General features: G+C 38.2%; 1 protein-coding gene across 3 annotated transcripts in view; it reads right to left on the reverse strand.

Annotated features, from left to right (window-relative positions):
* Window positions 1–25,458, reverse strand: part of FILIP1 (filamin A interacting protein 1) — a 206,541-nt gene that overhangs the window by 60,048 nt on the left and 121,035 nt on the right. For all 3 annotated transcript variants that reach the window (XR_007152209.1, XM_047859023.1, XM_047859021.1), the window contains exons 3-4: window positions 14,901–15,074; window positions 7,112–7,290 (exon numbers count right to left, since the gene is read on the reverse strand). Coding sequence is in view for 2 of the 3 variants with exons in the window: in XM_047859023.1 (XP_047714979.1) it covers window positions 7,112–7,290; window positions 14,901–15,074 (353 nt within the window). In the remaining variant the exon portion in view is untranslated. The remainder of the gene's footprint in view (window positions 1–7,111; window positions 7,291–14,900; window positions 15,075–25,458) is intronic.

Consider the following 25,458-nt stretch of genomic DNA (forward strand, 5'->3'; position numbering starts at 1 on the left):
CAGCCTCCCTGATGTCTAGGTTATCAAATGTTGCAAACTAGCTGCATTCCAGAATACATAGCCAACAGATGAATTTTGCTCACTGCACATTGTGTTATAAATTTGAGGCAACATTGAAAAACCAGAAGATTTTACTAAAATCAGATTTCTGTCTTTTCCCTAAAATTCAGAACTGGCAATAATGTGGCAACTGAATCACAACCTGAATCTGAGTCAGTCAGCCTGAGCTGAATTGAACGGACTTTCCCTGGTGTCACAGTTTGCTATCTCCAGCCCAGTGGTCCACCACTCATGCAATGTGTGCTAAAGGATCTGCTTTTTTTTTGATGACTGCCTAGCACTGCAGGTGTTTGCGATTGAGACCTTTGTGACCTCTGTCCAGGACAGTTGACCTCTGGTCAGAAAAGAAAGAATGACAGTTATGTGAAAGGAGTTGCCTCGATTTCTCTCAGAAGAGACCTCTTCTGTGAATCAGGTGCTCAGAGTTTCAGGAACTGTCTGGCAATTTCCTGAAAACTTTCTGAAAGAGAGCAACCCAACGATCAGTTTAGATCTAGAGAGACTCTGACAACCTGATCACCTCCCATTACTGGGTTCTCATTCTTTACCTCTCATATTTAAATTCTAAATACTGTCCTCCATTCTTACTTCTCCTAGGATTTTTCCAGAATAAGGGATATCAAATACCAGGACTGAGGCATTCTTAAGTGTTAAAAATCTTGAAACAGTAAAGTGTGATTCTTGTGTACTGTCTCTCAGGCTCTCCCTTTCAATGCCTTTCCTTTTCGGCGGCCAGTTCTCTTTGATTATTACCCCACCCCTTTGTATAATGTTAGAGTCTTTCTTGGTTCAAGTTCTGTTCTTATTGTTGTAAAAGTCCAAATACATTGAATCTAATTAACTAAAACTCTCAGCTAGCCAGGTTAAGCCTTAAGATCTGGAAAATATCTTCACCATCCTTATCTACAGTAAAATGCAACAGGAATTAACATTCATATTTGAATATAATGTAATAGGCTCTAAGGTTGTAAAGCCACCCACATAGCAGCACTACAAGATCCTGAGTCATCAAATATGATTTTGTACTAAACTTAAAAATTTTACAGGAAATTAAAATGCATTTGAGACATATTTTCCATAACAGTAAAAGTAAGTTAATTTATATTATAACCTTTGATTAATCAGAAAATTTTGTTGATCAGAAAACCTGTTTTCCTAGGCATGTCTGTTAGTTATAATACTAAGACTCTGAAGAGTCTTAGATCAGAGGCTGCTAACTTAGTGACCTTGAGAATGAGGGTGCTATGAGGTTTGGGAGGATCATATCCACCTAAGACCCAGCATTTATGTATAGTGGGATCTGGTGAAATGAACTGCAGGGGCATTTTTAATGGGCCCAGTCATATTTAATCCAGGGAGCGCCTACTTCAGAATGAGTCGCATGCCCCTACTTCTACAGGGCTGAAAGTAGATATGTTAATACCCTGGGTCTATTAAGAGGATTAACTTCTTCTAACTCCAAACTTCCAACCCTAGGAAACTGTCTGAGTCACCAATTTTGTGGTCCCTTTAAGATGCAACAACGCTTCCTTTATATCATCCTGACTTATCCCATCCTCCAATACAAATACCCAGCTGTGAGCTAGGAGTAACACTACCTCACCTCGCCTCTTTCATTTCAGTCACATTTTCCAGTAGCAAGTGGGACTTGCATATTGCCAGGGTAAGAGGAACTAGAAGGAAGAGTTTGATCCTGGCATTCTTTCAGAAAATCAACTGTAAAACATATTCCTTCTGTGATGGAATCTCTAAATTCTAATTCCTCTCCTTTCTTAAAAACTGTTTATTCCTAGCAATCGTCTTGGCCGGTAGGATACTGATAGTTGGTGGCATATCTCGTGACCAAGGTAAGGTCTGTTACTCAAATTCTGAATCTGCAACATTAGAATGGATGTGCAGTCCACAAAGTCACTGGCAAACTTTCCGAATCATCTTTTCTTCCTCCGTGCATTGGGGAAATGGGGAAGTGAAGCATTCACTTTAATCAAAAGGTAAGAATTTGAAAGTAGAAAAGATTATTATTTTTTACTGTAAACTAAGTTCACACATTAATTCTTCCAATTAAGTATTGGTAGTAACCTAAGGAATCTAAGGAGCTTAAGCTGTCTGCTTACCCACGTACCAAATAGGGACAGTAATTATGCATAACATAGTTTTGTAAGTATTAAGCAGGATGTATATGTGTCCAGCATATTGGGGAAGTTAATAAAAACTAACTCTGCTATTGAGTGGCCTCTAGCAAAGTGCTAAGCACAGAGAAGAGGGCTCAGTTATTTTTTGCTAATATATTCCATCTATTGATTACTTTCTGCTTGATAAGTCTTGATCTTTTTATACATCATTACCATCTTTTCTTACAAAGTGCTTTATTATGACTCACCAAGCTACCAGTGAGTAAAATCAGTTTTATTACCATATTTTAGGGATAAGACATCTAAATCTAAAAAATCTTAATGGATATTATGCCAAGGAATCAAGTGTGGATCTTTTTCTATAAAGATGACAGATAGTATTTCCCAGGATTCCAGGCCAACAGAAACTTTCCAAAAGCTTGCTCTGATTGGTCATTTCCCATCTTAGGCAAGTATATTAGTGCAGCCTGGTCCACAAGTCACCAGGCAAAGCCCATTCCCCTTCACGTTGACAAAATGGGGCTTGAAAGCTTCCCTTTCATTCAAGCCCCCACTCCTGCATTCTCTGCTTCATAAGTTAAGAGATTTCTCTTGAGATGCTGATTTGTACTAAAAAAGAAAAAAACAAAAAATGAACTTATACTTGGAAGGCTTGTTGCAATATTATATGATGATGTAATTATTTATGTAGTCACAGCTGAGCCTATAGAATCCAAAAGTTTTAAAATCTACAATTACAGTTATGGATTTAGACAGCACTCCCCCACATCATTCACACACACACACACACACACACACACACACACACCTCAAATATTTAAGTTTCAGACCACTTTTTGATGTAACTGTGTTCTCTCTATTTTGACATTCTTGAAGCAGTTCTAGTGAAGCTTAAGATTAAAATCACAAGTCTTGCAGTTCAGACAGGGAGTAAAGTATAAACTCTGAAGGTGATCTCATGTGCTCAGAATTAAGCCTTTAAAGGTCAAGTTGACTTAAAATATGGACCAAACAATATAGCATTTAGAAAGGGAGTTTACTTTACCCAATCTTAACTAATTCAATGAAGGATATTCTCCTCTTTATTATTAACAATGCTAGTTAAGCAATGCATTTTTTCATGCTATTTCATCCTTTTAATTTGGGAATATGACTATTTGTAAAAATAAATATGCAGTAAATGATGGTAATAAATTATGATCACAGTCTGCAGATTTAAAATGAAGGAAGCCCAGAACAAGATGTTGCCCATTTTAGGTTCTTAATTTGTGGAATTTTTATATAAGATGAATTTCATAACTCCTGAAATGTTAAAAAATAATTTCTGTTTCTATTATTTTTACACTTGCAGGGTCTAGGTCACTGGCAATAACAAGGTCGTGGCTTGGGGGTCGGGGGGGGGGGGCTTTATTTAGCCTCCTCATAACCATCATCAGCCTCCCACCATAACGACCCCAAACAGAATCCAACCAAAGTAGAGGCCTGTGTATACTATTCAACCCAACTCCAGACAAGTCCCCCGGCTGCTCCTTCCAACAGACGCTGTCTCAAAGTTTCTCCTATCTTGACAGTCTAGAAACCACTGGTCTGAATATCTCTGTTTATATCCTCCCAATAACCATCATTCTGCCTTGTAAGAGTTTATGTCATAGTTTGGCCATGAGAGCATGGAGGTGGGAAGCCCACACACATAGAGAGAACACAAAAAACAAGCCATTTTGCACAAGGGACTCATTTGCACAAAAGTGCTATACCACTATACACTGTGATCTGAGTTGAGCTGCATAATTTTTCTGGGACTCAATTTCTCCATCCATAGAATGCAGGACTCAAAAGGGCTGATCTCATAAGTCCTTTGCAGTGCTCAGAGCCTGGGATTCCTGGTCTCATCCAAAGTCTGAGTTTGGATTGCTTCTCAACACTTGCTACTGATCCCGTAGACCTGGCTCCTTTTTGCTATCTTTAACCATTCTCCCTCAGGAAATGAAAAACTCTAGCAGGATAATTACAGAGAACCAAGCCTAGATGCTACCCCAGGTAGGGGGCTCTCATCACTCCCACCCACCAAAGGAAAACCTGTCTGGGGCGGAGACCACCTGCAGAGTTGCACACTCAGTGGGAGAAGCTGGATGAGATTATACCGGGCAAACCACTTAGGCTTATCTCACTTTCTTCCTTCCTTTTTTCTTGCTCACGGTAGAAACAAAGGGAAATGATGCCGAAGTAAAGTTCTTGGCTCCCCGCCCCCGAAAGGGGCGGAAAGGGACTTTTCCGGAGAGGGGGAAGGGAATGCAAAACAAAGAAGGAAACAAAGGACTTGGGACGTTCTACAGGAGGACTCCCACTTGTGCTCAGCAATGCCGGTTCTTTATTAGCTGCCGCCCAGCTTCCCCTGCAGGTGCTGCGGCCGCTAGGAGCTCCCCAAACCCCGGCCGAGGTCGGAGGGACAGGGGGCCTCGCCCGCGGTCCCGGCACCTGGCGGGGAGGGGCTCCCAGGCGACTTGGCCAGGGGAAAGAAAGCCATGGGGTCAGCAAACTGCCAGCAAACTGCCAGCCCCCATCAGTAGATCTAATTATGACCGCTGACTTCAAAAAGAGGATTTAACCCAAAGCAGATTTAGCAGAGCAGTTTCCAAAGGGCAGCAGGAATCCCGGGCCTGACCTTTTAGAAAATCCTATAGGCTTCACTGCCCCGGGAACTCGGCAAGCCAGTCACGGTGGACTCCTCAGATCGCAAAGACATTCAGGGATGCCAACTTAAGTTATCAGGGTCCTAGTGGGGATGTTTAATTTAGCATAACGTGTGTCTGGAGGGGCGTGCATTGCTGGTCAGTCAGGGGATTGATCTGGGGAAAAAACACTGACAGTGGAAAATATAAAGCTCTAAAGTATAACCCGTTAAGTCAACAATAACTATTTCAAAACGTTAAGGCAGTTTGATATGTTAAGTGAGCATCAAAGGTCTCTTAGTGAAGTTTGAGGACATATCCCAGCAACGCTGATCAAAGTATTGAAAGCATCTTAAGGTATTTTTTTTTTAATTTTTACTTTGATTTTTAAAACCTTCTACCCAGCACTTTACTCAGGAGAAATGTTTGCTGTGGTTGTTTTAGTAAAATCAAACAACTCCAAAAGGGTACAGAGCATTGGAATTGTTCCTCTAGAGTCGATGAACAAGAAGTTTGTAAATAAACACATCTGGGATAGGCTTATTGTATAATAAATACAAAAGTACTTTGTGAACTTTAAAGCTCTTCGCTGTGGGTTATTATTTGAATTACTCTCACAAAACACAAAAATTAGGAAGGCAAAAAGAAAGAGAAAGACACAGCCCAGGTAAGTACAGTCTTTCCATCCACACGCTTCATTTAAACCATCTCTGTAAGTGAAATGGTGCCACTTCAGGCAGTTAGCTTATGTGGGAAATTGTAGAAAAGACAGGTCTGGTTCTAAACCACATAATTTACAATGTGAGCAGAAAACAATTCATTCACACAGGTGTTCTTTAAAATTATTTGATTTCAGATCTTTTAAGAAGTCACTATCAAACAAATTGCTACTCCTTTACCTGACCACATTCCAACACAGAACACCTAACCAGATGGCTGTTGTAGAGATACACAATTTACACTGCCCTTAGAACCTTGTTTGCAAGATCTGTGCTTGAGGTTGGGAAGTTCACAGAGACTGAGGAGGTGGAGTTTATTCTCACTGTGTGGTTGTCCAAAACAAAGTCAAATTAGACCATCTGTTTGTTCAAATACGAAGCTGATAAACCTTAGCTTCCAGGAGCAGAAGACAGGCTTAAGCCGTAAACTGAGAGTATCGGTATGCAACACTCCAGCCATTGTTCTCTTTTCCATTTCTCCTTCCCCAAGGGATGTGCCAAGTCCAATAATAAGTAAAACTTACCAATAATTTTTAAAAATTTAACAAAAACTTGTTTCATGCTTTTATTTACTCTTCTTGTGACAGCTTTTTCTTATAAGCAAACTAATCTAGGAAAACCAGGTCTCTTTCTTGTAACTAAGTATATAATAAAGCTGGGATTAGTAAAGCTGTTCCCAAGTGGCTCTTAATTTGCAAGTCCTAAATACAGAAGCAGACACGCTCGGTAACTCAAAGCATCAGGCTTGGATGTCACTGGTTTCAAAGATTGTGGAATTCACAGACATAACCATTCAGCTGAGGAAAGAAAAAGAGAATAAACTAAAAAGAAGATGCTGAAAAAACTGGAGAGTATAGAAGAGTTAATTACAAAGCTTTTCAATTTGGAGTCTCTACATCAAACGTGGTGATCCCTGGTCTGAGAAAACTACCTGCCAGGACAGATATCCATGCTCCAAATGCAGAGTTTTTGTTTTGTTTTGTTTTGTTTTGTTTTGGTTCCTTTTTTGACACCGTGTTTTAAGAGTTATGCAACCCTTAGAAAGCAGGTAGCTCTAGTTGTTAAGTACTCTATACACAACCAAATATTAAGACTTTCTATAGTGGTATTAAGAATGAACAGGATTCAATTTTAAATGGTTAAGCTTCATAATTTGTCTTCCTGACTAAGTGGGTTTCAACCTCAAAGGAAAAAAAAGTAGATTATTTCCCATAGAAGGAAATCGGGAGAGAGCTTTTCAGATGTAGGTGGCTTCGCTGATCAGATATAAGCTCCCCGGAGTTTGTTTCCAGCTTTATGCTTTTATGGCTCTCACCATGCTAGCGGGAATCTGGTGTCCCACTCTGTGCACCCCCAAACATATTCATATGAACAATTCCAGGTAGAAATCTGACTCATTCAGGTCACCAACCACTCAAAAATCAGAGTTAGAATCCGGCACCTGTCTGTGGTGTCACTGGATTGGCATGTGACCCCAGGCAGGAGGGACAGAGATGAAAGGACTGGGCCATCTCAGTGTGGTGCTCATTACCTCTCCCGCTCCTGCTCCAGCAGGTTGGTGAAGTCGTCGCTCTTGTTCATGTAGTCAGTGTGTTTGTGCTTCTCGCTCTCTAACTCGTACACGGTGCGCCTGTGACACTTCTCTGCCAGCAGCAGCTGCTCTAGCATGCGCCGGTAGGTTTCTTTCTGTTTTTCCTCAAGTCTGTCCAGCTGAGTAAACAAACATGGGAAAGAGCTTAATATTTTATTTGATTTGCATATGACTCAAAATATTACATTAGTCTACTGATTTATTATCTGAAAGAGAGAACATTGAGTCTGGTGTTCTCTGCCATTTTCCCCATTCCCTCATTTTGTCTAGGCCAACTGGCTTTGTAAACTAACCATAATAAGGCTGCGGTAACTTCTGGCCTTCTGGCCCTTTTTCTGTGGACAGATGTATGGTTCCTAAACTTGCAAGAGAACAAACTCTTTCACTATTTTAGTGAGATGACATAAAACCCTATACTTAGAAAGAAAGAGGATAACGGCCCTCCTGATCTCAGAAAAATTAAGAGCTCAGCATGTACATATACCAAACTTCTCCTGTGGGAAGTAATTACCATAATCACAATCTGTTTTTAAGACTTGCAGTTACTTGCATTTCTAGGAAATGTATAGGAAGGATCCACAGTCCGCTCTTTTCAAGTATGCTAAATAGAGGGAGGATTTCAGAACTTATAGAGAGCACATACCTCAGACTAAAGGAGATGTTATCAAATATTATTACAGGACTTTTTGTGCCTATTTCTCTGACCAGGCTATCTTTTTTTTATTGTTTTTAAAGTTTATTTATTTTGAGAGAGAGAGAGAACACGTGCGCATGCACGAGCAGGAGAGGGGTAGAGAGAGGGAGAGACAGAATCTCAAGCAGGCTCCCAGCTATCAGCACAGAGCCTGACCTACGGCTGGATCTTATGAACTCCCTGGGAGATCATGACCTTAGCCAAGATCCAGAGTCAGACACTTAACTGACTGAGCCACCCAGGCACCCCCAAGCTAAAAGATCTTTAAGGGGTGCCTTGATTATGTTTTTAGTCCCTAGTATCAAGCACAGTGCCTAGAACAAAGTAAGTGTTCAGTAAATGTTTGTTAAGTTGGACCAAATCTTATAATATTGATAGTTCCCTATCCTGTTCTCCTCTTCAAACTGCAGTTCAGGGTTTCTCAACTTTAGCACTACTGACAGTTTGGGCCAAATAATTCTTTATTTTGCGTGGTTGTTTTGTGCATTGGAGAATGTGTAGCAGCATCTTTGGCCTCTGCCCCCCAGATGCCAGCAGAGCTGCCTCTAGTTGTGACAAACCTGTTGTCAAAAATCGCCAAATGTCTCTTGGAGAGCAAAACACTTCCACTGCCACTCACCCCAAGCTGAGAATCACTGTTTTCATTGAAACAGACATATTTAAAATCCATTCTCAATCCACTATTTACTCCCTAAAACCTAATGGGGTCACTCCATGGGTGTCAGCATCTGAATTCTTTCCCTGGGTTCTCCATGTTTGTCCCTTAGTCATACGGAGGATCTAAGTTTCCCTCTACAGTTGCATGATATCTCCATTGTGAATAGATCATTTCTGGGGCCCCAGATAAAAGATACTGTCCTGATAATCCTCAGTGTTTCCGATCAGATTTTCATCCCCCCTTTGCCTAAGAGCAGGGGATCAGACAGACTGGTAGAGAAGCCCAGGTTAACTGGTGGCTGATACCATCAAATGATACATTTGATATCATCAGGGATTACCAAATGGTACTTTTGTGTGTTCTGATAGATTTATGTAATCTTATACGAGAGAGTTCCTTCATTGGAATATCTCCCTACTATAAAACGTTCTCCCTCAGGAACTCTCCTATCTTTCTACAATGTGATTTTCATCATACATTATAGAATGTGTCAAGCATTTCTAAAATACCATCATCATCATCATCATCATCATCATCAATGTAGAAAGAGCAGCTCTTTCCCTTTTTTGATCCTTTCTACTTATCATAGGACTCTCCTTCCTTTTGAAAGTATTTGGAAGAGCAACTTCTGCCTGTTTCTTCATACCCGCCCCCACTACCCTAAGGAAGGAGGGGTGACTTATTTGAAACTTGTATTTGGAATAGGAAACTAGGCATAAGCAGTTCAGCCTTTTTATTTCTTATTTTTTTTACTCTGCCTGCCATAAAATGGTACATCATGCTCTGAAGGCCCCAAATCTCCCTCGAGTGGTTTCTCCAAAGACTAGGAGTAAAGTAATAGAAAGCCCAGTGGTGTTTGTTCATTTATCTATTCAGACCAATACGATTACAAGCTTCAACTCATCTATCCAACTCCTGCAGTTATCCCTCAATGCCTTCAAAGAACTCTTGAGGGGAAGATGGGGGCATTATTAATTGGATAGCTAAGCTATTCAGAAAGATACACATTGTAAGGGCATCTGGAGAAAAACAGCGTATTTTGATATTAAGTGTTCTAAGGCAGCCTAGGTAGAAGATAAGCCTTAGCTTTAATATGTTCTGCCCATGTGGGCCTTTGAGATTGGTTGCTCTCAGCAGCTACAATCCTGGGGCTAGCCAACTGGAGTAGTTGCTGGGGTCTCAGTCGGCAATGTTCCACTAACCTACACTAGCAGAGCTTGACCCCAGCAATGATTACATAATCACAAGGATAGTCTTTTTGTCTCTTAATGCATTGAAAGGATGCCGAGACACTGGTGTGTGCATTGATTTTCACTGCAGACCCAGACATTAAACTGTAAAGGTAGCAAATTCCTTTTTAGTAATAAATCATTAGTGTGTGAGGATCTAGATTTTAATTTTAAATTCCAGATGTAAGAACCAACATAGGTAGCAAAATATCAGCTGTACAAGACCTGTGTCTTGTCATTTTGTTTGGAATTACATAGAGCTCCCAGGAGAGAACTGAGGTGGGCTAACCTCTCAGGTCTATGTGGCTTGTCTAGAAGCTTGGAAGACCAGCTCCCATAACTATGGCTCTGTAGATTCATTAATCATGTATACTATGTCCATGACTTTTGGTTTTCAGGATCCAAACTGTGGCTCAACCATAGAGGAATGCTTTCTTTTATTAATGAACAGTGAAAGTGAAATGGGAACCTATTACTTTAGAAATATAGCTCCCACTTGGACAGGTGGAAGGAAAATTGAATGAGATCATCATAACACCAAAGGCCAAAATTTACTAGGGAGAGTATACCTGGAAGTCTTATTCTACTAAATCAAGTTGATGGAGAAGTTTGAGGACTTGAGATGGAGAGAAATTTCAGCATGTTTTAGACAAAAGAATCATGGTTCAGGAAATGATTTTAGCCCTGTTATCAGCAGATAATACTAACTGGAGAAGTATTAAGGGATTTAGGAAGACAGAAATCTACTAAAGAGGAAACATGATGTCTTAAAGGCCAAACTGGACTTACACAACAGAGAAATGTATCTAAGTGCTCTTAAAGATAGGGCTATACACAAGGGAGATATTTTAGTCATTACTGGATAAGAATGAGTGTCCAGAGGAAGTACAGATAGGAGAGCAGAGAGAACAGAGCAATGTGACTCCCCCCATAGAAAAGGTACTAGGATCCAGGAAATGTTTAAGAAGCATGCTATAAAATTGCAGACAGTTCTTCATGAGATCAGTTGGGAGCCATTCTCTTGAAGGCTGCCACAGCTATTCAAAGTAGATACATAAAATATAGACAGATTTAAGAATTAAATTCTGAGAAGATCAAGGTAGAAAATTTGAAGCATTATTTGGTGAGTTTCAAGGTGCCCACTAATATTGATGGGCCCTGAGTGAACACGCTCAAGAAACATAAAGATGTAGAGTTTGGAGGAAAGATGAGACAAACAAAGGGGTATTCACGTAGGACAGTAGCATAAACAGTCCAAACTTGGGATGAAGTGAAATGAGGAAAGACTCATCCTTCAGTGAGGATTATCCAACTCAAGGACATAAATGTAGGTAAGTTTTGCCTTGACTAAAGTATCTTCTTGGAAGGCTCATAACTCCTTGATTTTACTTCTAGCACATAATACAGAACACAGAAGGTAATATTAGGAAAACTAATGTCTGGGTCAGAAAGCATAGGGAAAAAGAAGCAAACAAATAAAAACCACTATAAGATCCATAAAATAGTGAGAAAAAGAAGGGACCACTTGAAGAAACTAGTCAAAATGTTAGCAAAAACAAGGGTCCCTGGGTGTTAGGTTGGTAGAGTATCTGACTCTTGATTTTGGCTCAGGTCATGATCTCACAGTTTGTGAGTTTGAGCCCCACGTCAGGCTCTGCACTGACAACATGGAGCCTGCTTAGGATTCTCTCTTCCTTTCCTTCTCTGCCCTTCCTCTGCTCAGTTTCTCTCCCTCTCTCTCAAAATAAATAAATAAACATTTAAAAAACAAAACAAAGACTCAGTTGAGTCTTCTTACTGAAGAAAAAAAGAAAACAATTAAAGAGGTTTTAAACATGCAGGCAGAAAAATAGAGAACCTAAAACAAAACCTAGGTACAGAGAAGGTGACCACTGCAAATCCCTAAACTTTTGAAAAGACAGGTATGTTTTAAATGCCACTCACTGAAGGCAAGGATAGTGCATGCAAACAGATTCCTCCCCTCAAGCTAGGGTTCACCGTTTCTATTATTATTTTAAAAAAATTTTTTAACGTTTATTTATTATTGAGAGAGAGACACACAGAGCATGAGCAGGGGAGGGATAGAGAGACGGGGAGACACAGAATCTGAAATAGGCTCCAGGCTCTGAGATGTCAGCACAGAGCCCGACGCAGGGCTCAAACTCACAGACTGTGAGATCATGACCGGAGCCGAAGTCGGTCACCCAACCAACCGAGCCACCCAGGCGCCCCTAGTTTCTATTATTACTAACCTTTGATGGTAACAGGCTCTGTCTGATGTGGACAACTGCCCCAGACTGACCAGAATCCTGTTGTAATTAAAGATTTTCTCTGCCTATCTTCCTTCCCTTAGACTTCCCCTAAGTCTCTACTTTAGTCTTGCTAAGAGTAACATGGGCCTGCATTATGCTGAGTCATTTTGCTTGAGATAAATTGACCATGGAACTGAGGATTTTCTTGCATTTTTTAAATTTATGAGTGTGAGGTTGGTATGATAATTGCATGTGTCCTTATAAGTCTTTGGACACTTTGATAAAAGGGGAATAGGGGGACTTTAGGGTATATTAATTAAACTTTGAAAATGCATAAGATTAAGATCCCTCAAGCTAAGCAGAATAAGAATTTGGGAAGAAAAGAAACTGAAACCTTGATTTCTTTGGAATTTTGCTGAAGAATTATGAATTTTGATATCCTGGACTTTAATTCACAAAGAAGCTCAGGGAGATTTAATATTTGCTGCTTAATTTCTCCCCAAATATTTGGCAAATGAGAGGGATCCACCACATGGGGTTCATTGTTAAACCTCTGATAAATTCCATTGAATAACCTAGCTGGGCCTAATCTGGTATGCAAATTAAAATGAGCAGTGGGTTTTTGGCTTGAGGTGCAGGATAGCTTCTAAGAAGAAGAGCTAGACTATCTGCTCATAGTCCTAGGAGGCTAACAGAACAGTGATTGTATTGGTATCCTTGCCTCATGAAGTTGGAAGAAGGACTCCTGCTCCTTGATAATGACAACTTGATTGTTAAGTTCAAAAGGTTAAGAGACCCAAAATGTGTAGATACAAGATAAATCTTTTCTCTTTCTAGCATTCTATTTCTCCTATAAAGCAGGACTTCACCATTTTGTCAGCATTGGGAAAAGTAGTTCCTGTCCTTCTCTCTACCTCCTTACTCCTCTCTAAGGGAGGAAAAACTCTTCCAACTGTGAGTTGAGGGGAGAAAGAAGTCAAAAAGCATGCCCAACTTAGTTCTAAAAGGACCACCCACAGGGTGGGTATGTTCTTCTCCACAACTCTGTCCATGAGATAGGAACACTTGGGTTAGGCCTACTTTCTGAAGGTAGGTTAGAAATTCTTCTCTTTGTGTACTTTCCATATAACTCAGTGGATTAGAGGCATTGATTTTGGGTAAGTGTATGAGATTTGCAGATCTATCTCTCCTTTGAGGTGTCATCCCAAGCTCTAACTTGAGGGAAAAGAATTAGGCAACCTAAATGATATAATTTATCCAAACTGAGTTCTCCAATCTGGTGGTTATCATAATAATATTTAATGAATATTTTGACTTCATTATGTCTTTCCTCCTCAAACCCCTCCAAGTTTGGAACTAGTTAAAGGTGTAAGCAAGTATCATGCCAGCAAATATCATCCCAGCAAATGTTAATGGTTAGTATTTGTTGAGTACCTGGTATGTACCAGACACTGTGTTAAAAGTTTTACAGGCATTGCTTCATGTAATCCTCACGACAACTCTGAGATATGCACTCTTGTTACTCCCACCTGACAGATAAGGTAATAAGCTTAGAGACCTGAAGTGACCCACCCAAAGCCATATGCAGCTAGTAACCATGGCTCTCAAACATGAAAGTGGATCCAGCCAGTTGACTGCATTCCATCATAAATCATCTCTTAATATTTTAGGCAAAGATGAAAACAAGAGCTCTGGCTTATCCTTGTTGCAGAAATTAGATAATTATGGGACCATCAATCTGTTGTAAATACTGTGTAAGCAGATCGCATCTGAGATCTGTCAAACTGAGCTGCTACAAACACTTGACATAAGATAAAAGTTAAATTATGATCAGTTGCTTCAGACTTTTAATTTTTGTGTTCTTTTTTTCATTTTTTTTTCATTTTTTTTTATTTTTTATTAAAAAAATTTTTTTTTCAACGTTTATTTATTTTTGGGACAGAGAGAGACAGAGCATGAACGGGGGAGGGGCAGAGAGAGAGGGAGACACAGAATCGGAAACAGGCTCCAGGCTCCGAGCCATCAGCCCAGAGCCCGACACGGGGCTCGAACTCACGGACCGCGAGATCGTGACCTGGCTGAAGTCGGACGCTTGACCGACTGCGCCACCCAGGCGCCCCCTTTTTTTCATTTATGATACTAATTTTACATCTATGAATTTTTTTTACATGAATTCTGAAGAGTTAATATGGCTAGATCCAGCATCCATTTCCATAATTCAGCCTCTAACTTCTACTACAATGTGGGAATACTTTTAACATGTAGTATCATAGGAAATTAATAACAATAGTAAATAGTTCCTAACACAATATTATATAAAAATGATTAAATACAGCCTTCTTAGGTTTCCTTTCATCTTAAAGAATTACCCTAAGCATTCCATTGGGATTTTGCCTCAACCATTGTATGCCTCAACTCACATGAGACCATTTAATTATGATAGTCTATAAGATACTAAAACACAGTACCTTTATAAATATCAATAATAAAATATCCATCAACATAATATCAAGAATCAACTTAATTTTCTTTTACCAGTTTGATAATGATCTTCACAACTCTATGCCAAAACTGAGAAGCACTTCAAATTTTTGCACACATCACCTCTGAAAGCAATGAAAGAATAACAGGCTGCAAGAGCCTGTAACTAGCATAATCACATGAGAAATATATTTTAGGCTTTAAGTATATTTAAGGAAATGCTTCCAAAATTCTTATCATCGAAATGTATCCACTATAATTCATGAGTTATGTAATTACACTTTACTTCAATATTAGTGTGTCATAAAAATTTCACCTTTGAAAGAAAATGTTAGAGCTTGTAAAATGGAAGAATGTGAAGCTATCACTCTGAGATACCCTCCTATAGGGGGACTTGTTGATGTTGTATTTTTACCTCTGAAATTGGTTTCTCATAGACATCTTCTCCTATAGATTTCTCCTGGGCTAGGATGGCGTCTCGGTGCAGGACTCGGAGCACTTTCTCTGGTTCTGCAGACCCGTAATGAGCCTCCAGAACCTCAGGCTTGGTTTTCTCCGTCTTCAGCATATGGATCACATCTTCCCTGGCCTGTGGGTAGAGTGCAGCAAGGTCAGACAGTCGACAACATAAATCACATGCCAGACTCACAAAATCAGCACAAAGCTTATTGAACACATCCCCATCTCTTCGGGGCTATTGGCAAATTCACTGGGTATTTTGTTCTTATTTTTTATCAAAAGCAGATTGGCAAGCAGATACTCTGCTTCAGGTTGCTAGGAAGCAGACAAGCAGAAAAAGGGTTTGTGCTAATATTAACTACACAAAAATTGCTTTATCTAAGTAGAAAAGATTCTGAGTGCTTTTGAATCAAGGGCACCTGGGATATTTATCCCATTTCAGTGCACATGAGGTCAAGGACAATTTGAAATTTTCTAGTTTTCTATGTATACTCTCAATGAAGAATTCAAATCTGATTTGAAATAGCACCCTGCTCTCCCCATTCTGGTTATAACTCTGTGTGTAATTAACAAAAACAGCCTTTATTAGTGATGTCCTGTTTCCTGTCAGGTGATTCATTTTGCGCAGAAACACATGGTTCAGAATTCACTTGATGCTGGGTTGAGCTTTTCAATTTAATATATTCACACCAAAGGTGACATTTAACTCCTCTAACATCCAGACAGCCAATCACATGAGTCAGATTGGTGGGGTCAAGGTTGTTCTTTGGGTTTCTCAGCAAAACTTCAGCACTTTGTTAAGCTCTTGAGAAAACCAGATGATTATAGGTTTTATATCATATTTACTCTGGAACTCATTACATAATGTAAATACCTCTGGATATATTTTCTACTGGTTAATAGTGATGAATTTTCTAGTTATGATGGAGATGGCATTTGCTAAATGGACTCCCATCTGGTCATATACTTGTTTTTCCAGTAATGGTGATGGGTATAAAGTATCCTGATTTCATGCCAACTTCTACCAAAGAACAATCTGGTTGGCAAGAGTTTCAGTCTGTGGCAATAGAATAGAGTTTTCTCCTGTGTTACGCTAACTATGCGTTTGAAATTATAACCTGGCTCATTATCATAGTATTCTAAACAACAGAGCTAACTAGTTAGTCCTGGGACAGGACCATTATAAAGTTTGGTCTTTCTTGAGGTTTCTCACTTTTATTACCTTTTCATAGTCTCCAAATTAATCTAATTCCAGATGGCTAAAGACTAATTTATTACAGAAACGTCAATAGACTGGAATTTGCAGATTTTTCCCAAGTTGTCTTTGCCACATTTACATGTGCTCATTTCAACACACAAAAAAATGGAAAATATTAATTTTGAAGAAACTAGTAGTTCAGAATTCACGAGAAAGTTAAAGTTAGAAAATAATTTAATGGAAAGGCAATGTGTTTCCGTGCGGAGTGAAAAGACATAAGCATAGATGCAGTCAGGGTATCCTGTACAGGCTCTCCGTGCAGTTTAGAAAAAAGTGCCCACTCACTCCAGGACATACAACCCAGCTTACTTAGCAAGGAAAGAGAGTGCTGTATGTCAACCTCTATCTATCCCTTCTGCCAGGCACTCTTTTACAAGGCATAACTCCATATAGATGGTGGCAGACTGAAGGAGCATAAGGTCTGTCATTGGTTATTGGTTTTCAGGCAGATAATGTAAATAAGGAGTTTTTAGAAATGTAAATAGGTAGCTATTTCAGTTCAAAAGTTGAAGCTATGTGGTTTAAAAATATGTAAATATTGTTAGTATCTGTCTTCTGGAACAAATCTTAATTCTCTTAGAAGAAAACAGTTTCTTTTGTTCCAACTTATATGAAACACCTTTTTCTTCTTTCTGTAAAATGTGCTTATGCTTGAGTTGTATTAATTGTGATATGCTGGAGCTCCTGGGTGGCTCAGTTGGTCGGGCAACTGACTTCAGCTCAGGTCATGAACTCACGGTTCATGGGTTCAAGCCCCATGTCGGGCTCTGTGCTGACAGCTTGGAGCCTGGAGCCTATTTCAGATTCTGTGTCTCCCTCTCTCTCTGCCCCTCTCCCACCAATGGACCCTCTTTCTCTCTCCCTCTCTCTGTCTCTATCAAAATAAATAAACATTTTTTAAAAATTGTGATATGCTACATATACCACACATTTCATTCTTAGTTTAATTACCTTAGGCACCACTAATTACTAAAGAAAAAGAGGTTATGGTGATATAACACTGTGAATTGTATATTTAAAACCACACTATTCATCATGAACTTACTAAAAGCTTTTTAATTGCTATAATAATCCTGGAAGGAATACAAATGTTGCCTTTAAATTACTGCTATTTAAAGTAGTTTAATATAGTAATCAATCATTATTATTGCAGTATCTGTTTAATCAATGGGTTAATTAAATATCTATGTAATCACAATAAATTTTTAACTACTTTAAATATGATTCAATCTATGTAAATAATATTCTACATTTTGGGGATAAAACCACTTTATATCTCCATTTTGAGAAACTTCTTAATTTTTGTATAAAAGAATAAAAATTCAAAAGGTAAGAAAGTTCCTGTCCTTAAACATTAACTGTTTTCACACAAAAGGTTTATCAGAAGCAAGTAGTTAAATTCTTAGGGTGCTGCAGTGGTGCTAAATAGACCACTGTATTCAAATATATGTAAAAGGACCCAGAGGGAAGAAAACTTTGAAGAGGACTCTAGACAAGAGAAAAAAGAAAGGGGGGGGGGGGGAAGAGGAGAAACAGACTACATAAAATTTTTCAATTTATTTAGTCCTGATGATGAAGGAGAATAAATACAAGATTAGGGTATAAAAACAGACATAGAGGGGACACAGTCTTCTATTCCATCCTACATGTTCCTCTCTGTGCTAAGGGAGGTATATGGAAGCCAAGAACAAAGATGTCCCTGCAGAACTGAAACTGTACTAGATGGAGCAAGAAGTTGTCTCAACTGGCTGCATAAGGAACTGATTAAAAACATGTGGGGGCAGCAAAGAGCTACTCTACCAACAGGTAAGTGTGTGTGATTCATTTTATAAAGTCAACAGAGGGTATCTGGGTTTTTCTGGGAGAGGGGGATATGAGGGTGGGGTGGACGCAGAATAAGACACAGGACAGGTGGAGACACAACAGGTGGCATATTTCAAAAAAAGGGTTAAATCCAATCATTCATTCAATAAATATTTGTGCACATTTACTTTGAGCAATGCATTGTGTTCAGTAGTTGGAAATATAATCCTCAGAGATTAAAGTCTGGAAGGATATGAACAAATAATTGAAAGCATTGACATGATAAGCCTTAGAATGGAGGAGATACAGGGGGCTAAGGATTTCATCTAAAAATACACTTGACTTGGATATAAGCGAAGGAAAAGTCTTCATAGAGGAAGTGACCCAAAAAACTCACAATGAGTACTTGAGCCCAGAAAATAGGGGAGTTAGGGTAAGAGTGCTCTTGGCCAAGGAAAAACTGTAGGCAAAAGCCAAACAGATGTAGATGCATGGGCTGGAACAACCTAAGTCCAGAGTGATAAATAATGGACAACTCATGAAAAGCCTTATAAACCAGGTAGAGTTTGCATTCTCTCATGGAATAGCAAGAAGCCTTAGAATTTTTAAGCAGCAAGACAGTGACATGGTCAGGTGTGTGTGCCGGAAAGATCATTCATCTTGTTAAAGGTGTTAGAAAGGAACAAATTCCAAATCAACAGGCATATTGGTGCAGCCCAGGATATGTGATTTAAAATATCTCTGTAAAACCCACAGTTAAAACCATACTCAATGGTGAAAAACTGAGAAATTTTCTTCTAAGATCAGAGCAAGACAAGGATGTCCACTTTCACTTCTTTTATTCAACATAGTACTGGAAGTCTTTACCACAGCAATCAGACAAGAAAAAGAAATAAAATGCATTTAAATTGGTAAGGAAGAAGTAAAACTTTCACTATTTGTAGATAACATGATACTATAGATAGAAAACTCTAAAGACTTGACAAAAAAACTACTAGAATGGATAAATGAATTCAGTAAGGTCACAGGAGACAAAATCAATATAGAGAAATGTGTTGCATTTTTATTTACTAATAATGAAGTAGCAGAAAGAGAAATTAAAAAATAACCTCATTTTTAATTGCACCGAAAAAAAAAAGACTTAGGCATAAACTTAACCAAGGAAATGAAAGACTTGTACTCTGACAACTATAAAACACCAATGAAAGAAACTGAAGATGACCCAAATAATGGTTGTTAAAATGTCCATACTACCCAAAGCAATCTACAGATTTAATGCAATCCCTATCAAAATACCAACAGCATTTTTCACAGAACTAGAACAAATGATTCTAAAATTTGTATGGAACCACGAAAGACCCAGAATAGCTAAAGCAATCTTGAAAAGGAAGAAGAAAACTGGAAGTATCACAAACCCAGATTTCAAGATAGGCTACAAAGCTGTAGTAATCAAAACAGCATTGTATTGGCACAAAAATGGACACATAGATCAATGGAACAGAGTAGAGAATCCAGAAATAAACCCACACTTATATTGCCAATTAATCTATGACAAAGAAGGCAAGAATATGCAATGGGAAAAAGACAGTATTTTTAAAAAATGGTGTTGGGAAAACTGGACAGCCATATGCAAAAAAATGAGAATAGACCACTTTCTTATACCATATACAAAAATCAACCCAAAATGGATTAAAGATCTAAACCTGAAACCTGAAACCATAAAAATCCTAGGACGGCACAGGCAGGAATGTCTCTGACATCGGCCATAACAACATCTTTCTAGATATGTCTCTTGAAGCAAGGGAAACAAAAGCAAATATAAACTATTGGGACTTCATCAAAATTAAAAGCTTCTGCATGGTGAAGGAAACAATCAATAAAACTAAAAGGCAACCTACTGGGGGAAGATATTTGCAAATGATATATCCAATAAAGGGCTAGTATCCAAAATATACAAAGAACTGATACAACTCAACATCCCCCAAAAACAAACAATCCAATTAAAAAATAGGCAGAAGACATGAACGGACATTTCTCCAAAGAAAACATCCAGATGGCCAATAGTTACATGAAAAGATGCTCAACGTTATCTATCATCAGGGAAATACAAATCAAAATCACAATGAGATATCACCTCACACCAGCCAGAATGGCATATATATATACACATACACACACAATGGAAAATTATTCAGCCATAAAAAAGAATGAAATCTTGGCATTTGCAACAATATGGATGGATCTAGAGAGTATAATGCTAGTGAAATAAATCAGAGAAAGACAAATACCATATGATTTCACTCATATGTGGAATGTAAGAAAAAAAATGAACAAAGGGAAAAAGAGATAAACTAAAGAGAGACTCTTAAGTATAGAGAACTGATGGCTACCTGAGGGGAGGTGTGTAGTGGGATGGATAAAATAGGTGAAGGGGATTTAAGAGTACACTTATCTTCATAAGCACTGAATAATGTATAGAATGAATCACTGTATTGTACACTTGAAATGAATATAACACTATACATCAGTTACACTGGAATAAAATAAAATATCTCTACAAGTGATTTTATTTTTTTTAATGTTTATTTATTGTTGAGAGAGAGAATGTGAGCAGGGGAGGGGCAGAGAAAGAGGCGGGCAGAGAGAGAGGTGGACAGAGGATCTGAAGGGGATTCTGTGCTGACAGCAGTGAGCCCAATGTGGGGCTCAAACTCACGAACAGTGAGATCATGACCTGAGCCAAAGTCAGAAGCTCAACCTACTGAGCCACCCAGCGCCCCTCTCTCCAGGTGATTTTAAAGCACAGCTGCACTTAAAAACCACTGCTTTAAGATGGTTAGGCCAATTCAGCACTAAAACCACTTAACATATCTGTTGTGTTAGCTCAGTCTTCTGGGCAGGGTCATCTAATTTCTAGGGACTTGCTTGCCCCAGAAATTTCTCATGTTCTCGCTATGTTATTAGTTCCACTGATCCTTCTTCACCAAAAAATCATGGTCATTTCAGACCAGTAGCTTAAACCAGGAGAATCTCTGGAAACTATTGGAAGTGTTTGCCAGTTCTGGGCAAATAAGGGTAATTAGCTGTCCAGTTTGCCAGATACTCAGAGGAGTAGGGCCCCACAAAGCTAGACTTTAGAAAATCAGGACAGTCCCGGGAAAATTGGGATAAGGTGGTCATCCTAGGGCAAATACAAAGTGGACAGGAGATTGGATATTCCAAAATTTCCCTGCATCTAGGAATCAGCAGCCAGTGGGGACTTAACTATACTCAGGAAATGAATTTCAGTGACGGTGTTTCCAAAACTTAGCTGCCTTTAAAGGCAAAATGCTATTATTGATGATTATGCCTGGTGACAATTTCAACTATTTTTAAACTTGTGGGATGTTTCAGTCTTTGGGAAAAACCCATAATGAGTGGTAAAAAGTGCTTAGTTCTTATGTATATGTGACATAGCTTTTTCCACACTTCTAAAATGGGAATGTATATGACTCTGGGAGGACAGCGTAAAATCGAGCTAAACAAGGTATATCTTCCTGAACCACTAAAATTACTTGAAGACTTGGGTGAGTGGGAAGTAGATTAAAACTTTTTTAAAAATTAACACAATTTTAATATTCACTTTAATGTTTAGGACTTAGAAAATATTGGCTTGAGATGGACAACTTGGGATGAATTCTTAGACTATGCCACCATGGTCCCCAGCATGGCAGTCCTCTCACTTAGGTTGAGAAGGAGCATATCTAGGTGGAGAGCTTAAGAAGCCTGTCCCTACATATGGATACTGCACACCTTGAAGAAGACATTCCTTGCCAAGAGCTGCTGACCTTAAATGGAGGATGCATTTTGAGGAAAGAAAAAATCTATTTCTATTTCTATGTCTATGGAAGAACACCAGAACATCAATGTTCCTAAACACTCTTGCTTCTCTGTATTATTTAGTTAACTACCTAAATATGGTCCTATTGCCTCAGTAAGACAAGGAACTCTAGAAAAGATGGTCCTGGAAGACAAATGCATGCCCATCCTGTTAATGCTTTCCTATTCTGGGAACTCAATTCAATGTTCCGTATCTATTTAAATAAGGCAATTTATTAGTTTACTGCCTATGTCTTTTTTAGTCTGTGAGCTCCTTTGAGGACAAAGACATGTCTTCAGTGTCTACTAAGAGTGCCTGCTCACGTGATAAGAATTCAGTAAATATTTGTTCAAATAAGTAAAGTAAAATTAAATGATGTGAAGTCAAAGAGGCATAAACTGGCACTGAAAATCTCAGAACAACCTTAACTACTTAGCCTTGTTTAAAAGATCTAAACAGTTACATTTTGTGAACTTCTACTCTTTCATCTGACATTTTTGTCTACAATTTAGGAGTCATTTTGTTCTTAAGTTTATTCCAAAAGGAAAATGTGTAAACGGAATAAGGAACAACAGTACATTCTACCAGAATGTTGCAACAGGAAATGGACTATCTTTAAATCTCATACAAATTGAATTATACTATTTACTCTTATTAGGTATAAGCTATAAATATAGTGGAAGAAAAAATGCTACATAGTTTACGATATTAGCTATTACTACTGAAATTAAATCCATTTTCTCTCCTGAATTTTAGAAAGCAAAGTGAACATGATTAGTAACATAACAACATACAAGGAGAAAATTCAAACATGGTTAGTTTAAATGGCCATTGGGACTAAAAGTGTATCTTTTGGTTTCTTTGGAGAAATTTCTTTCCATAAATATATGGTCAATAGTGCCTAAAAGTCTCTATACTTATGTTTATGAAAGATCACTCCTTTCTAGCACTTTAGACTGAATATCATCCAAAAGAAAGATTTCATTAAAATGTTAAAAGCAGATGCTATTTTCATGTTAAAACTTGCTATTATTATCAATATAATAGCTTGAACCTTTTAAAGGAAAATCCCAATGATGCTTTTTCAGAAATAAAAAAAATGCATCCTAAAATGCAGTGGGAATTCAAAGGACCCCAAAGAACCAAAACAATTTTGAAGAGGAATTATGTTGGGGGTTTCAGGCTTTCTGATTTCAAATTTACTAGAAAGCTACAGTAATCAAACAGTGTAGTACTGGCATAAATACAGACATCTACACCAGTGGGATGGAATAGAGAACACAAAAATAAATCCTCACATGTATGATCAAATGATCTTCAGTAAGAATGCCAATACCATTCAATGGGGAAAAGGACAATTTTTTTCAACAAATGATGTTGGGAAAACTGAATATTCACATGCAAAAGAATGAAGTCCGGCCATTATCTTTCACCATATGCAAAAATCAACCCCAAATGATCAAAGATATAAATGGAAGAGCTGAAACTTTTGGAAGAAACTGTAGGGGAAAAACTTCATGATATTGGATTTCGCATTGATTACTTACATGTGACACCAAAAGCATGGCAACAGAAGAAAAAGTAGATCAATTAAACTACAACAAAATTTAAAATTTTGGTGTCAAAGAACACAATCAACAGAGTGAAAAGCAACTCAGAATGGGATAAAGTATTTGCAAATCATATATCAATTATCTGTTAAGAGATTAACATCCAGAATATGCAAAGAATGCCTACCACTCAATGACAAAAACAAAAAACAAAAAAACAAAAAAAAACCTAACAGCCTGATTAAAAAATGGACAAGGGCCTTAAATAGATATCTCTCTGAATATGATATTCAAATAGCCACCAAGCACATGAAAAAATGATCAGTTGTTACTAGTCATTAGGGAAATGCAAATCAAAACCACAGTCAGAGACCACTTTTTACCAATTAGGATGGCTATCATAAAAAACAAAACAAAACAGGAAATAACTAATATTGGCAAGGATGTGGAAGAAAATGTAAACTATTGTGCACTGCTGATGAAAATGTAAAATATATGTCACTATAGAAAACAGTATGGTGGTACCTGAACAAACTAAAAGTACATTATCATATGACCCAGCAATTCCATTTCTGGGTACATACCCAAAAGAATTGAAAGCAGGGACACTCATGTTCATAGCAGCATTATTGGAAATACCCAAAAGGTAGAAACAACCCATTGACGGATGAAAGGATAAATAAAATGTGGTATATATACACAATGCAAATATTATTTGACCTTTAAAAGGAAGGAAATCCTGACACATGCTACAACATGGAAGAAACTTGAGGATGTTATACAAACCAGTCACAAAAGGACAAATGCTATATGATTCCACTTATATGAGTAGTCAAATTCATAGAGATAGAAAGAACAATGGTGCTTATTGAGGGCACAGAGGAAAGGAAGACAGAGACTTGTTTAATGAGCACAGAGTTTCAGGGGTGCCTGGGTGGCTCTGTCAGTTGAGCATTCGACTTCAGCTCAGGTCATAATCTCTTGGTTCGTGGGTTTGATACCCATGTCAGGCTCTGTGCTGACAGCTCAGAGCCTGGAGTCTGCTTCGGATTCTGTGTCTCCTTCTCTTTGCCCCTCCCCCACTCAAGTCTGTCTTTCTCTGTCTCTCAAAAACAGAAATAAATGTAAAATAAAAAAGTTTTTTTTAATGGATACAGGGTTTCAGGTTTGGAAGATGCAAAAAGTTCTGGAGATGGATGGTGATGATGTACAACAAAGTGAATACATTTAATGCCAAAGAACTGTACACTTAAAAATTGTTAAAATGGTACATTTTACATTATGTATATTTTACCACATTGAAAAAAATTAAGAGTACCTTGTTTGCCCCCAAAATAATTCAAATAAGAAAAATCATTCCCAATCCTTTATTTAGAGATTAACACTTTAGGAAAAAAAAGTAAAATTCCATGCAATAAATTATAAAAATTCAGTCATATTTTCCTTATGATTAGTTAGCTGAATGTCAGAGTCATCCATGGATTTAAATACATTTTCACTACTTATGTGGTTTTCTTCTTTTTTCTTTTTACACACATTGGGATATTAATAGTACAACAGCTGCTGTGTCCCAGATTAGAAATTAGATAAGGTCACAGGTTCCCCCATGAAGTGCTGTGATGCTACAGTGTATAATTTCTTAAATTCCAAAACACTACAAGCTTTTTGTTAAGTGTTAATAAAGACTCCAGCAAAGCCTTTAAACTGCCCACCCCTGTATGTAATCAGTCCAGCAGATAGAGTCCAGCTTTCTGTGAACAAGTTGAAAAGCTGAATTCCTTAAACTATGGAAGAAGCCTTTGCTAAGGCACAATTAGATGATTATTTTCTCACTGTGGTTGTTTATCTAGCTCCATAAATTTAATCCCCTCAACAAAAACCAGCTAGATGAGACCCAGGGCAGTAAAGCATCTATAATAGACCTGGTACCAGACATCTTTGTATAGACATCTCTGGTACAATTTTGCTTATTAAGTTACATTTTCTTCACCTCTTTACTTTTTTCTATGATTGTCACCTTTTTAGATTATCTCTAAAAGTTATT

Source organism: Prionailurus viverrinus, chromosome B2 (assembly GCF_022837055.1).
Source record: "Prionailurus viverrinus isolate Anna chromosome B2, UM_Priviv_1.0, whole genome shotgun sequence".
In the NCBI taxonomy this organism is placed as follows: domain Eukaryota; kingdom Metazoa; phylum Chordata; class Mammalia; order Carnivora; family Felidae; genus Prionailurus; species Prionailurus viverrinus.